Below are 15,921 nucleotides of genomic sequence, written 5' to 3' on the forward strand. Positions count from 1 at the left end.
CAGAAGGAAAATGATGCTGTATTGGCATTTGGATGTACACAAAGTAATGAAGAATGCCAGAAGTGATAAATATGTGAGTAAATAGAAAAGACCTTTTTCCCCTTATTTCTAAATCTTAACACCACCACCAAAACTCTTCACTGGAAAGATTTTAAAACTTACTATAAAGTGTTGATTTCGAAGTTTAGGTGTGCAAATGTAAGCATTTTTTAAATAAGTGAAACAAGACAAATATAACAAGGGGAACAATTCTTAATATTGTCAAAATGTTCTCATTAACCTGACATGGCTGTAGTAGATCTGGTGCAAGAAATAAGAAAAGTGTCAGGCATTGCCTATTAACGGGCATTGGGGGAGAGAGCCACTGTCAGTTCAGAGGGTCTGAATATTATTGACATAGATTAAATTATTTCTTTAAAAATAAACATAAGTTTATCTCCCTCTTGTTCCAGAGTCAACAGAGAGAGCTTTTTCAAACCATGGCTAGGGCCACTTTGAGGAGCCTTAAGCCTTCTTACAGGAGAAACGGTGTATGCCCCAGTGTGTGCGTTCATTACTTTTATCTCTCTTTTGATCTCAGTTTCACAGAGTATGTCCTTTGAAATGCCCTGCCATATTGAGGAGGATTAAAAAAGAGCTAGTAGAAAACATGAAACGAATCACCCTATTGCCCTTGATTCTTAGGTGATACCCCATTATTTCATGGGATACTTTCCCAAATCATAAGAATGGAGTGTAAATCCTCACTGTCTACTCCCTGCCCAAGCCACCACATGGGTTTTCTCAAATCTGCTTAGCAGAGGTACCTCGAGTGCTTGCCATGCATGTTGCCCCTCAGGAGAGTAATGATAGCAACAGTTTGGAGCACAAGTTTTTCTCCTGCTTTTGGGGAAGACTTTCTTGGACATACCTTTCAGTAGCCTGCTTCATTCTTATCAATGTATGAAAAAGTTACTCAGATTCATTACTCAGCAAGGGAATATAATTTTAAACCAAAGGAAGATTCTCACCAAAATGGGTGAAATTTTTAAAAAGACTAACAATACTAAATGTTGGTGAGGATACAGATTCTCAGAACTCTTATACACTGTAGGTGGGAATGTAAACTGTTATATCTACTCTTGAGAACTAAAGTTTAATAAAGCTATATACCCTGTTACCCACTTTTACTCCTAATTATATACTCACAAGAAATATGTGCTCCAAATGTACACAAAATGACTCAAATAAGAAAGTTTATCATAGCATTATTTACACTGACCATCAGTTGGAAACAACACAAACGTCCATCAGTAGTTGAATGGATAAAAAAATTGAAGTATATTTGTATGCCAGGATACTATATATATACAGCATAGCAACAAATGAATGAGATAGAGTTTCACACAGCAGCATATTATGATTTCAGTGGTGTAAAATTAAAATATTCAAAAGTGATCTATGGTGTTAAAAGATAACTTTGGATGGGAGCATTGAGGTAGTGATTGGGAAGAGGCATGAGGGGAAGGAACTTAATGTGGCTAAGGTAATCTGAATATCTGAAGTATGAAAAGGGTCCAGTATCTGGAATATATAAAGGACTATTATAGCTCACCAACAGAAAGATGAACAGTCCAATCAAAAAATGTGCAAAGAACTGAAATAGAATTTTTCTAAATGAGATATACAAATGACTAACAAGCGTATGGCAAGATGTTCATCATTAGTCATTAGAAATGCAAACCAGGACAACATTGAGCTACCACTTCACACCCACTAGGATGTCTGTAATAATAATAAAAACTGAAAATAACAAGTATTGGCAAGGATGTGGAGAAATTGGACTCCTCGTGGCCCTGGTAGAGGAGGGAATGGGGAGTAGCTGATTAATGGGAACAGAATTTTCTTTCGGGGTCATGAAAGGGTTTTGGAACTAGATAGAGGTGGTGGTTGCATAACATTGTGAATGTACTAAATGGCACTGAGTTGTTCACTTTAAAATGGTTAATTTTATGTTAGGTAAATGTAACCTCAATAAAAATAAATAAATCTAGTACTCAAACACATTGCCATCATATATTAGTTATATAATAAATCAACATATAGTAGTAGTTGGTTTAGTTATGGATATACCTGGAATGGTAAATCTTATTTTTGTCACCTTTGATTTCCAGCAATATTGAATGTGTTCTTTTGTTTTAGACTAACCTTTAGGAATTGAATTGATTTCAAGCTGTTATTTATTGATTTATTTGGCTGCGACTCACAATATGCCAGATCTTAGTTCCCAGACCAGGGATCGAACCCTTGCCCTCTGCAGTGGAAAACAGAGTCCTAACCATTGGCCCACCAGGGAATTCCACAAGCTGTTATTTACATATGTGTTAAAAGAAGTTATTCATTTAATCAGTGAACTTCTGTTTAATTTATCATTTAACATTTTCCCTGATGTTTTATCTAAAGTATCTTTCTTTTAATATTTTCTAAAAATAAGTTTGGCTGACTGTTATAACTCTGATAATGATGGCTCTATCAGCTTATAGTTAGAATTGGGGAGTTGGCTTTCACTTCTGGTGGTGTAATTACATGATGTGCTTGTGCAGCTTGAAGCCATATAGAGATGGATTTTTGTACCAAATGATGACGAGGGTTTAAAAGACTAAGCTATATTTTCAAACGATCCAAGGAAGCTATACATAAATGATAAAACTGAAACAACAGGGCTTCCCTGGTGGCGCAGTGGTTGAGAATCTGCCTGCCAATGCAGGGGACACGGGTTCGAGCCCTGGTCTGGGAAGATCCCACATGCCGCGGAGCAACTAGGCCCGTGAGCCACAACTACTGAGCCTGCGCGTCTGGAGCCTGTGCTCCGCAACAAGAGAGGCCGCGACAGTGAGAGGCCCACGCACCGCGACGAAGAGTGGCCCCCGCTTGCCGCAACTAGAGAAAGCCCTCGCACAGAAACAAAGACCCAACACAGCCAAAAATAAATAAATAAATTTTAAAAAAAAAAACAAAAAAAAAAACAAAAAAAAAAACTGAAACAACAGCATTTTGTATTTTCATTGTTGTTAGATGAAATCAGATATTTTTAACAAGGGGTTTACCCCTGGCCTTCAGTGGGGGTTTTTTTGTTGTTTTGTTTTTTTTTTAATTGGGCCTTTATCAGTTTTGACTGCTGTTTGGTTTTCGCCAACTACTTTCTTTTTTTAAAAATTTATTTTATTTATTTATTTATTTTATTTATTTATTTATTTGGCTGCCGTTGGGTCTTCGTTGGCTGCACGCGGGCTTTCTCTAGTAGCAGCAAGCAGGGGCTACTCTTTGTTGCGATGCTCAGGCTTCTCACTGTGGTGGCTTCTCTTGTTGTGGAAGATGGGCTCTAGACTCGTGGGCTTCATTAGTTGCTCAGTAGTTGTGGCTCACGGGCTCTAGAGCCCAGGCTCAGTAGTTGTGGCGCATGGGCTTAGTTGCTCCGTGGCATGTGAGATCTTCCCAGACCAGGGCCCGAACCCGTGTCCCCTGCATTGGCAGGCGGATTCTTAACCACTGTGCCACCAGGGAAGCCCCCGGCCTTCAGTGTTTGTTCAAGATTCATAATTACTGGTTTCTGATTGATAAGAAATCTCATGAAATTGTGTGTGGTCCTGTGATAGACATTCTTTTCAAAGACCTAGTAAATCTTGAAAAGTACTCAGTATTGCTCTTGGGAGCTTTCTTATTTTTACATATATGCCTTATAATATATTTATGCTGACTGCTGTATCATGAATATCTCATATGTGTGCACACGTGTCAAATTTAATACCCATTCTTAGTACCTGAAAGATCAGGAACTAAGTATGTCATTATGTATAGAACTATGCCTTTTTGGTGATAAAATTGTTTCTATTAACATGGCATGACATTGTCCTTAATGTTTTTTTCCCAGCATATTTTCTTATCTATTTCATAGAATTATTAAATGAAATGATACTAATAAAATTCCTAATACAATGATAAGAGTTATAAATATAAGCCTGTACTTTTCTCATCTGTGACTAATCAATCTAGCCTCAGTTTCTCTTAAAATTCTTTTTTGTCATCATGATTAAATAAGTACATTAAATGGCACTAGAGTTCCCACTCATTTTTAGTTCTCTATACTTCAGTTTCAGAAAGTGATCTAGATATAAGTCTAGATAATGTTGTTCTCTGCTTAGAGTAAAATCATACATGATTATATTTGAGTAGAATACCAGCCCTAAAAGCAAAGGGTGGTGGGAAGACAGTAAGAAGCAGGCATTATTTGTTGATCAGAAGCTTATTAGTGGTCCTCCTTCCCACCAAAGTAGAGTTTTTTTTAAAGGATAGTTAGGATTATTAAGTTATAATTTTAAAACAGATAAAACAGTGCACACATACACGAATAGTGTCTCTTTCTGTTTCACACCTTTCCAGCCTGACATTAGCTTTAAGAAATAGGAAAACCTAAATAGTTCTGGTTGTTAGTAACCTACTGAATATTTTTAAATAATCAGATGAGAAGTCAGTGCCGGAACAGAAGCCTTGTAAACCAGCTGCCCCACAAGTCCCACCCAAGAAGCCTGCTCCGCCCGCCAAAGCCAATAATTTACTGAGATCTCCTGGAACAGTGTACCCAAAGCGACCTGAAAAACCGGTTCCTCCGCCACCTCCTGCAGCCAAGTAAGTGTTATCTAATTTGGAGTTAGCTTATTGATTTACCTGCCTTTGACATAATTGGCTCTACTGCCTTTCTAAATGTCAAAGTAATTTTTAAAGTATTTGCTTTTCATATTTTTTGTAGAGACTGTAATCTGTGTTAAATGTTAATCTTATATTCATACTAGGTGAATATACTCATGTTGAGCTGTTTTATATTTCTCATTTTATTATGATTGGTCTTAGGGTAGAGGTTTATGTTTATGGAAATAATTTTATAGACAAGAAAGAAAATCAGCATTATGGTATAACGTCTTTAGTGTCATTATTATTTTTTTAAAAAAATTATTTATTTATTTATTTGGCCGTGCCAGGTCTTAGTTGCGGCATGTGGGATCTTTTAGTGGCGGCATGCGGGCTCTTAGTTGCAGCATGCGGGATCTAGTTTCCTGACCAGGGATCGAACCCGGGCCCCCTGCATTGGGAGTGTGGAGTCTTAACCACTGGACCACCAGGGAAGTCCCTCTTTAGTGTCATTAAATCACAGTGTTAAAAGATGGTCATGCTTTACATACAAATGATTTTTGCATGTGTCTGATTTTTCTCATTTTAGGATTAATGGAGACGTTTCTACCATTTTATCAAAATTTGAAACTGAGCCAGTATCAAAACCAAAGCTAGATTCTGAACAGTTACCACTTAGACCAAAATCAGTAGACCTAGATACATTTACAGTTAGAAGCCCTAAAGAAACAGGTAAGTTAACATGTGGAAAGGTGGTGCATAAAAAGAAGTTGCAAATGTAGTTTTCAGAAACTATTTAAAATAAGAAATTTGTGTATGTAATTTGTGTGTGGATAGATAACAGTGGAAATTTATTAAACATTTAAAAAATCTCTGAAGTCAAAATAGAAAAATGAAACTGAAAGAATATAAATGGGCAAGGTATTTATGGTTCACATAAGCTTTCTCACTGGTCAGAGAACTGAGATGGATATTAAAAGATCACTCATTTATCATTCTATCCCTTTATAATGGAATGACCATACCATCTAACTTAAGCAGATGTGAGTGACATAGACTTCCAGTGCCCACACTAGATTATATTTAAGAAGACTATTTTTATTTTTCCACTTAAATCTCAAGATACTTTTGTTTCCAATTCTGGAAAATAGGCTTTCTTAAGTCTCTCTCTCTCACCCTCTCTCTCTCTCTCTCTCTCTCTCTATATATATATCTATCTCAGCAGGCTTTATTTACTTCTTTAGCTAAATATTATTCCTTAAGTTTTAGGACTGATTTTTCAGCCCATTAATCATCTTTGTCTCCTGGTTTTTTATACTTCTCAGTTGTAAAATGGAATACTTGAAACAGAAAAGTCTTTTTTTTTTTTTTTTTTTGCTTCAGAGAAGTCTTGATACAAGGTCTCACTGTTAAAGGCACTGCACCATCATTACTTTGTGGTAATGGTTACTTTATAGCACTTTGCATTCGTTTTTAGTTTTTTAACATTTTAAAAGCATTTTCTCATATATATTCTTATTTTATCTTAACACTGACTGTAAGAGGTAGATGCCATTTTCCCCTATTTTGCATCTAAATGAAGTAAGCTAAGGATACAGCAAGTGTTCAAGATCATGTAAACCAGAAGAGAACTCTTTAAATCCCCTTTATATAAAGTTCTCTGTGATTTTCTTTAAAAAAAAATTAATGTCAACGTATTTTTTAGCTTCAAGTTAACAACATTTCTTTACATTTAAACTTGAAGGCCAGTTACACTAAGATTTTTTTTGTCACTCTTATCGTAAAATGCGCTACGTATTACCTTTCAAATTTTTTAGGTGATTTTATTTTTCTTCATTCTCTTTAGTTTGTCAGTACAAAAGCTCTAACCTAAGCATAGTCTCCTTCAGATTTTTAATTGGAATGTCTTATAGATCTTTCATCATGTATTTGGAGCCTACCTGATCTGGATGAAGCCATATTCATCAATAATTTCTGGAAATTGAGACATTGATTGTATTTTAGAGACAGTCACTCAAATATATTCAGTATGTTTTTGGTGAAAATTGTTCTAATTTACTGTTAGTTAAATAAAAAACAAAACTTCGTGTTTTTTAAAAACATCCTTTAATTTTTTTAAAATTGAGGTTAGTGGTAAAAAAATGTAATTCCATTAGTTCTTACTGTTTTCTGTTAATTTAAAATGTAGCTAGAAATGTGTTTTCAAAAGTAATAGAGAAAAAAAATTTAAGCACACACTTTTAACTCTGGATATCAAAAATCCGTAGGTATTATCTTTTGAATTTCCACAATTTTCTGCAATCTTTCTTTATCAGAAGTCTAAAATTTTGATGAGTCTCTTTGGGAGCTGAAAGAGTAATATTTAGAGCTTATTATTTTTTTTCTGTGTTTTTTGTTACTTTGTATCATTCTTCAACATTTGCTTTATTTAGTTTTCTCAAAAGTCGTGGAAATTACCAAAAAAATTTAAGTCAGTTAAAACAAATTTTCACTTTTTTTCCAAGCTTTATCTATATATGATTACCAGCAAGCTTTATTTCCTTTGGTACATTTCTAAATACCATGTAACAATGTCAGGCTATTGGTGGTTGAAAAGTTCTATTTTTTTCCTTTGTTTTTTAGTCCCATTTCTTGTCTTATATCCATAGCTATTATTTATTCTTCATTAAAAATGAGAGGCTTTGTGGAACAGAGTTTGAAAATTTCTAACTTCTAGTTTGCTTTTTTGTTGAAATAAATAAGGAAGTAATTTAGAGGTGCCAAGACATATACGGTCAAAAAACTAACAGCTGACTTGCAAGCTGCAGTCTTTATATCTTCCACTATCACACTGCCTTTGGTGTACTGCACTTACACCCTATAAAGTTCAGAAAATATAAATTTTGGAAATTGAGTTCATATTAAGTAGCAAATATTTACTGAGCAGCTGTGTATTTGCAGTAGTGTTTTGGGCACAAATAGTATGCTAAGATAAAAGGCATAGCTGCTGACAGCAAGTAGCTTATGTCTCCAACCTCAACTCAGACTATTCCTTATTTCCTTTTTTTAAAATTAGAATATCATGTCCTTAGTACTTGTAGTATAAAAAGTGTTTTACCTCTTCTTTGAGTTGTTGGCACCTTATAAAAAAAACTGTGTTCTGTATTAGATACAGCCTCAAATTTGGCATTAGATTGAGGCATGTTTTAATTTACATGTATGGCTCAGTTTGAGGTTTTAATTTTTTAAAATGACATGAAACTAGCCCTTTAACGTAAGTTTCAGAAAGTTTAAAACATACATGAAAATCTCCTTAGAGTTTAATTATTTTGTAAAAGAGTAATTTGAGGCAAAATGATATAGTAGAATCTGCTGTTAAAAAAATGTGAGTTTTAAATTATTAGCTAATTGGTCATTGGCATGTTTCTTCTCTTATTTTCTCACTTAACTAACAATTGAATGATCCATTATATCTATGATACCTATTAGAAAACCTGACATGGAAGTTGTTATAAAATGTAATTTCCCTTCTTCTTCCCCTCCTCCACTGTTAATCACTTCTTATTCTGTTTCTGCTCTTATCTATTAAGGATGTAAATTCCTTTCGTTACTTTCTGATATGGCTGTATACAAACCCATATATAAACATATATATTCATGTATATAAATACAGTCTTTTTGTTCATATAAGAAAAACATTCCTAGAATACTCAATTTGTTTCATTTTTTTTTAAAGATTTTTCATAAATATTCTCATATATGATACAAGATAGTACTACAAATTGCAGAGCTATCAGACGATGTTTTAATTTTTTTCTCTTTTTCCAACACTTCATCAAAAATTGGTTTAGGATAGTCTCATTGCTACTACAAGTTAATTGTAAAGTTCACATAGTCTAAGTATTTCTAAAATAGTAAATTTTCCAGGAAGTAAAATTGGTTTACAGTTAGTTTTAAACTACAAGATAGAAAACTTAGTGGAAACATAGCTATTTCATTAAGAAAGCACAGTTGATGAAGTATTCTTAGAGTGTAGTATTTTATCCTTTTTCATTATCTTTTGTGATAAATTCTTCTTGGATTAAAGGAAATTTTAGAGATACATACATTATTTGATCTGAAAACCTTCATTGTTAAATAGGGCAACATTCTTTCTCTTCAGTTCTATTTAATAATTGATCTATTTTGTTTGAATTAATTTCCCAATATTTATTCATTTATTTCTTCCGGAAAGAATTTATGGTGAGATTTTTTTAATACAATGTTTACCTGTTGAGTGGTAGACACTATAAAAAGTGAGCCTGTATCTAAACTAGTATTAAGACAAAACAAAACACCATACCCCAAAATGTAGAATTTACCTGGGAAATAAGAGCAGTAATTAAAATTTTTATTTTCTAATAATAATTTCCTTGATAATATCATTATAGAGAGTATCACTTAAGGCACTACTGTATTTTTATAGTGGGATATTTAAAAATAATATTTGGCATATTTTTTTCCTATTATACCATAGCAGAATTAAAATTGCCTCTTTTATTGTAACTACTATCATGTGCTGAGGACCAAAACTTTGACTAAAAGGTGGTTTAATTTCAGTTATAACTATATCAGTGAGTTGTTAGTATGTTGATTTATTACTCTGACCTCTAATTTTAGTACTAAAACATTCTTTTAGAAGTTGTCTTGGTGTTCAGTGAGTAATTTAAAAAAGACTTCTTTCTAGTTTAATGTATATTGAAATTAATACTAATCATAGTTTTTCCTTTTGAAAGACAAAAGAATAAATCTAAAATCTAATACACATCTTAATGTAAGTTTAGATAAACTGCAATATCTGCTAAACATTAAAATGGTTCTATTCATTCTACAACTGTTCCTTTTTCCTGCTTTGTAAAATAATTTTTTTGGTTTAGTCTTTTTTCTAGACATTCCTATCCTTGACTTTTCTTTCCAGATTTTGTTTCCTAGCCTGTTTGCCATGTTTCCCTTCTTACGTGTCAGGAAATTATCCTACCTTTCTCCATTTTGGTAAGATGACAATTTATAAAAGAAAAATAATATAGTCAATATGAATAGGTGGTGCACATTGATTTTTCTTTGTAATTTTACTAAAGTGTACGTGTTTGTCTGTCTATTCTAACCCTTTTGGTTTTCCATTTTAAAATAAAATGAAATTCGTATTGGAAATTTTTTCTTGATAGTTTAAAATATTCTTTTGATAAAAGCTTTTTTTAGTTGACAACCATAAAAGTCAGTTTTTTTCTCCCAAAATTTTATATTTATTTTGATATTTTAAAATTCCATGTCTTAGGCTGTGTAGACATGTAAATGGCTGGCAGAGTGACAATGTGATGGCAAGACTTAAGTAATTGTCATGCCTTTTATGCCTTGTGTAAAATATAAATCCACTGATACCACTCTTAGGTAAATTTAAAAGCATTCAAGTATATCATGAGTCAGAAATGTGCACTATTTCATTTTACTAACCTAATGACTTAAATGGAGGACCTGAGAGAGTTTTAGAATAGTAAAATTACTTGTCTTGGTGTTGTGGCCCAAAACTGGACATATAGAAGACATTTTTACATGAGCATGGTGTATAATTTTGTAAATCTTCCTTTTATTTACCCTTTTAATTTATCTTTATCTCTTCCTTTGTTTTTGTTTGTTTCTTTTTCTTTTTAAAAGTTGCTTAAATATGCATTTGAAAATAATCTCCACAGGCCAAAATGGATTGTACTTTTCAAGGTTTTTTTTGTAGGTTGTCAATACATATTTATCGATGTAAAAACAATTTTTAACCCTTCAAACTACAGCATATTTTTCACATCTTTTAAAATATTGTTTTCTTTGTTTATGAAATTAACAAATGAGATATTTAAATATATGTTTAAGCTCAAGGTCTTTCACATTGTATAATGCATTCTCCATTAAAGCCACTGTGTTTCTTATTGTGGTTTGTTGTATATATTATAATTATTTATAGACAGTTATTGAACAACTCAACACAAAAATTAATCCAAGCCCATTAGATTGCCTGTTGTGATATATTAGCCTAGTGACTAGATCCAAGATAGAACATACAGAGTAATCCCAGAATATGAAGATGGAAAAGAATTAACAGAGGTCAACAAATACTTACAGTTGTTACAAAATGTATATTGCCAATTAGTGGTAACCTCTTCCTGTTTTACCTTTGTGTCCTCCATCCCTTTAAAAAAAATTCTCTAAATAAATTACTTTGAATATGAAATTTGATGAGTAAGCTTTAAGGGCAGTAATGATAGGTATCTTTAGATTTCTTTTAAGAAATAACAATTCTCTGAGTTTGGACATCTAAGTATTTGACAGAAAGCATTATAAACTTCCAGGCAATGGCAACGTGAAGACTGATTCCATACCTGGAAGACAAGGCAAAAGATACCTGCTGCCATAATGAGTGACGGCATATTGACTGTGATTAATATTCTTAGTTTGGAATCTGGGCCAAAGGAAAATTATAATGATAGTGGAAGTGCCAGGAATTAACCTTAGGGTTCTTGTTATCACTTATAGATATCTGGGCTTCAAAATTAAAGATCAACTCCTTCAGCAAGGTTTTCTGGACCATCTAGAAAAAGGGAAGGTATTATATACCATTGTTTCAGAGATACAAATTACCTAGATTTGTCCTTAAACTCAAGTTATTGGATCAGAGGTCAACCAGCCTTTGGTGGTAGGGAAGCAAATGGATGATTTATGTAGCATTTTCTCTTGGTATCTGATTTGCCTTAGATTTATAACTATCGTCTGATTCCTACACATGATAATGTCTAAGCAGAAGTACAGTGAACTATAAACAGATCGAGTCCCAGCTACAGTATACTATGCACAGACAAATATGAAGACATTAAATTACACTTTCAGTTTACATTAAGAAATGCAATTGGAAAGCAGCAGGGTCCCAGATAAATTTGAGTTTAAAAAATTTTAATATTAGGGTATTACTTGAACTTTAAAGCACATTTCATAAGTAAGTTTTTTGATATGTTGTAATTAATTCTGAGCTGAAGAGGTAGATCGTGTTTTTTTTTATAAGCAAGAACTTAAGATGACTGCTTTTTCATACTACTACAACTTGTGGTACAGATTTATATCTTTCAGTAAGAACTTTTGTTGAGGTCTAAGTCTCTATTAGAAACATGAACTTTATATTGTTAATATATAAAATGTATCAGGTAAAGAGGATGTTAGTTTTTGAGGGTGAATGTTGTTTTCCAAATGCATATGAAAAGCACAGGTCAACTTGTGAGTCTTGGTGGTATTCTTTTTAATTTTATAGTTTGTTAAAAATCCAGAGACGTTCTTTTTTGCCTTTTAAAATGTGCAGTTGTCTCTTGATAAATATGTTTACTTTTATTCTCCAGATCTTGTAAATTTTGATGACATAGCTTCCTCAGAAAACTTGCTACATCTCACTGCAAATAGACCGAAGATGCCTGGAAGAAGATTGCCTGGCCGCTTCAATGGTGGACATTCTGTGAGTTACATTTAGTATTATAAAGCACAGAGAATTTAGTAAATCCAGAGTCCTTCTGAAGATAAGAACGAGGGAGGATTTATAGCTCCACTGAAGTTTAAAAATCAGGAAGATAGCTATACTCAAGTGGCCAAGGGTTGTATTTAAGAGCTATGGGGGAAGAGACCTGTTCATTTCCACAGGACGTGGAATGGAAGGTTACAGAATCAGAAGCAGAGTTGTCCTAAGACCATAACCACAGAGCACAGTGTCGAGAGGGGACAGGGGACCTGTGCAATATACTTGTCCAAAAGCAGTAATTAGAATTGAGTGGTACATATTCACTTCAGGAAGGAATGAGAACATTTTTTTCCCCCTGAAATAGTCAGTGTTTTTTGTAGTACTAATCCTGGTCTCTAAATGTGTAACTTCTTTTTATGCTCTCAGTATATTGCCTGGGATACTGGTAGTACTTTAGTGTTAATACATTAGCTCTTAAGTACTATTGTGCTTTTTAATTACCTAAGTAGGGAAAATTTTTGTTGCTAATAGGCAAGCTGTTTTTCCGCCCTCAAGATACGCAAGTGTGTTATTCAGCATGAAATTATGTAAAATCCTGTTAACAATAATGGAATATCTGGAACAGTATCTGCTGAAAACAGTGATAAAAGTTACTTACTTTATTATCCAGATGCTTACTGCCTTTTCTTTCTTTGGTGTTTTCTGTTTCTTGATTAAAAAAAAAAATCATTCAGCCAACTCAAAGCCCAGAAAAAATCCTGAAGTTACCAAAAGAAGATGATAGTGCCAAGCTAAAGCCATCTGAATTTAAGAAGGATTCATGCTACTCTCCAAAGGTAAGGTGCCTTGTGGTCTAAGATTTGTATAATTTGTAGGGTTCTTTGTGAACATCAAAATTGTGGACTTTAAAGTGTCCTTCAGGAAGAATTATTTCTTCTGCCAGGAAATAAAATAATTCCTACTAAAACTAAATAAAATAAAATAATTACTGTTAAACTTAAGTTACATTATTCTCTGTAGATCTTTTTTAGGAGAGTCACATTATTTTAAATGAGTAATACAAATGTTACATGTTTCATATTTTTTTAAGGCATAGATCTATATACATTTGTTTCATTTCCCATTAAACATGCACTCCTTAGGCAGAAGCCATCACTCTTTTACTCCTTATGTAACTTGGTGCTTGGCACCATAATAAGCCCTGAATACACCCTGGAATGAATGGTAGAATACATGGATTCCTCCATCTATTACGTGGTGGTAAGAGTCTTTGCTAAACCCTTGCCATTTTAATTTAAGATAGTATTACCACAACTGACACACATCTTATATTTGAGAAGATCATGCCTGTTCCTCAAATTCATTTCAACGCATTTGACTGCTATTCAGTTTATCAGATACACTTAATCTGAATTCTCTCAGCTGTTAGCAGTCTATTGAAATTTTACTTGCTGTTACCTAAGTGAAATGGTAAAAGAATGTCAGGCCATGGATCCATTTTAATGCCTCTTCTATGGACTTACTAAATCCTTCATAATTGCTTTTAATTGGTGCTCTCTGGATATTCTAAATAATAACTATTTAATATGAAGGATCAAAGCAGTACCTTAATAATGCTTTTATATTCTTGCTTCTAGATGTTCCACTAGGTAAACCATAAGATAAATCTAACGGAGCTTCTTTTCTCTCTTTTTTTTTTTTTTTTTAAATAAAGCCCTTGACATTTCTCACAAAAACCCTTAGTAATTACAAGTTTATTCTTTGGTCGTTCAGTGGTTTTTCCAGTTATGAACATCAAACTGCTTTTTGGATTTTCAAGTTTTTTATTTATCTTGGAAGTATTACTTCAGTTATTTATCTCCTTGCAGTAAAAATCTTTTGAATTTATAACGTAATATTAAATGCAAGTACAAATAAAAATTTTCTGTTTATTATATGTTTTCAGCCATCTGTTTACCTTTCAACACCTTCAAGTGCTTCTAAACCAAATACAGCTGCTTTTCTAACTCCGTTAGAAATCAAAGCTAAGCTAGAAACAGAAAATTCCTTGGATGAACTTAAAGCTCAGATTGTTGAATTGCTGTGTGTTGTGGAAGCACTAAGAAAGGATCATGGGTAAGTAGCCCTTATTTTCTTCTTTGAGCACTACTTAACACATGTATAAAGAATTCTTTCAAATTATATCAAGTAAAGAAGTAATCTGCCAAGTTTCTAGTATGAGCAAGTTTGTTTTCAGAGAAATTTTTATTGATAGTGTCTCTCTAGGCAAAAAAGCTTGAATTAGAAAACATAATAATTAGAAACTCTATTAATTCTAGTTATTCTTATTAGGAATTGGAAAGCTTGAGTAAGAAAACCTAGCCCAATTATGAAAAAGCAAACCAGTTAAAACAGAAAGTAGTAGCTTGATTATAGAATTGGTTCTAGTAGCTTGATTATAAAAAAATGGCCAATAGGCACATGAAAAGATGTTCAACATCATTAGTCATTAGCACATGCAAATCAAAACCACAATGAAATACTACTTCGCACCCACTTAGATGGCTATAATAAAAAATATGAACAATACAGGTGTTGGCAAGGATGTGAGAAATTGGAACCTCGTGTAAAATGGTACAGCTACTCTGGAAAACAGTCTGACAGTTACTCCAAAAGTTAAATTTCATGTTCCCATATGACCCAGCAATTCCTCACCAAGGTATAGTATTGTCCAAGAGAATTGAAAACAAGTGTTCAAACAAAACTTGTACACAGATGTTTATAGTATTATTCATAATAGCCAAAAAGTGCAAACAACCCAACTGTCCATCAGCTGATGAACAGATAAACAAGATGTGGTACATCCATACAATGGAATGTTATTCAGCCGTAAAAAGAGATGAAGTACTAATACATGTTATATCATAGATGAACCTTAAACACATAATTTGAGGCTAGAAATGTCAAACACGGGTTAATTAGTCTTAAAAGTATTAGGAAAAGCCATTTTATTTTGGATCTGTGGTGTATCTGTACATACATTTGGTTTTCTTCTCAGAGGACTTTGATCACTGTTTCTGCTGGGGTTGAGTTGGATATTTATAAAGCAAATGGGTTGGGATAGGTGATCTGTAAGGCCTTTCTCTTAACTCTGAAAGTTTTTGATAATGGTATATGGTGAGGCATGCCTAAGTAAAAGTTAGGGACTTTTTAGAGCTAAAATAAATTTAAAAGATCACCTGCTATAGTCCCCTCCCTTCATTTTAAATGAAGAAATAAAGGTTTAGAGAGGTAAAGCTAATTATGTAAGATCACACAGCTCTTAAGTGGCAGAGCTAGAACTCAAACTTGGATCTTCTATTGATTTAGAGATCTTTTCTTATAAACATTATTATTTGAATTTTAAAATGTGTTAACATTTTAAACATACTTCTGCAAAAGCCCAGGAGGTAAAATAGATCAAAGATCAGCTAATCTAACTGAACTGAGGGTGAGGGTTCAGGTGCTCCTCCCCTATTCCAGCTTCTTCTCTGGCCTCTAAGAGTATCTCATGGAATCTGGAATCTGGTATAATAGTCACCGCCAGAGACCGTGTTACCACTGATTTTGAACTCACTGTTTCTCCTCCATTTCTTTGTTGACATTGGATTATTTATTTTAAAAAATATTGAGATTAACGACATGATGTATTTGTAGTTGGCAAGCACTTCTACAAACATCTCTTAGATAGAAACATAAAGTTATCTTGAATGCCTACTTAAAAAAATATATTGTGC

At 33.2% G+C, this 15,921-nt stretch overlaps 1 protein-coding gene across 2 annotated transcripts in view; it reads left to right on the forward strand.

The window, feature by feature from the left end:
* Window positions 1-15,921, forward strand: part of CD2AP (CD2 associated protein) — a 114,214-nt gene that overhangs the window by 90,022 nt on the left and 8,271 nt on the right. For both annotated transcript variants that reach the window (XM_068557955.1, XM_068557956.1), the window contains 5 exons: window positions 4,500-4,665; window positions 5,255-5,397; window positions 12,054-12,166; window positions 12,901-13,002; window positions 14,112-14,281. In XM_068557955.1, the coding sequence (XP_068414056.1) occupies window positions 4,500-4,665; window positions 5,255-5,397; window positions 12,054-12,166; window positions 12,901-13,002; window positions 14,112-14,281 (694 nt within the window). The remainder of the gene's footprint in view (window positions 1-4,499; window positions 4,666-5,254; window positions 5,398-12,053; window positions 12,167-12,900; window positions 13,003-14,111; window positions 14,282-15,921) is intronic.

Source organism: Eschrichtius robustus, chromosome 12, assembly GCF_028021215.1.
Source record: "Eschrichtius robustus isolate mEscRob2 chromosome 12, mEscRob2.pri, whole genome shotgun sequence".
Lineage (NCBI taxonomy): Eukaryota > Metazoa > Chordata > Mammalia > Artiodactyla > Eschrichtiidae > Eschrichtius > Eschrichtius robustus.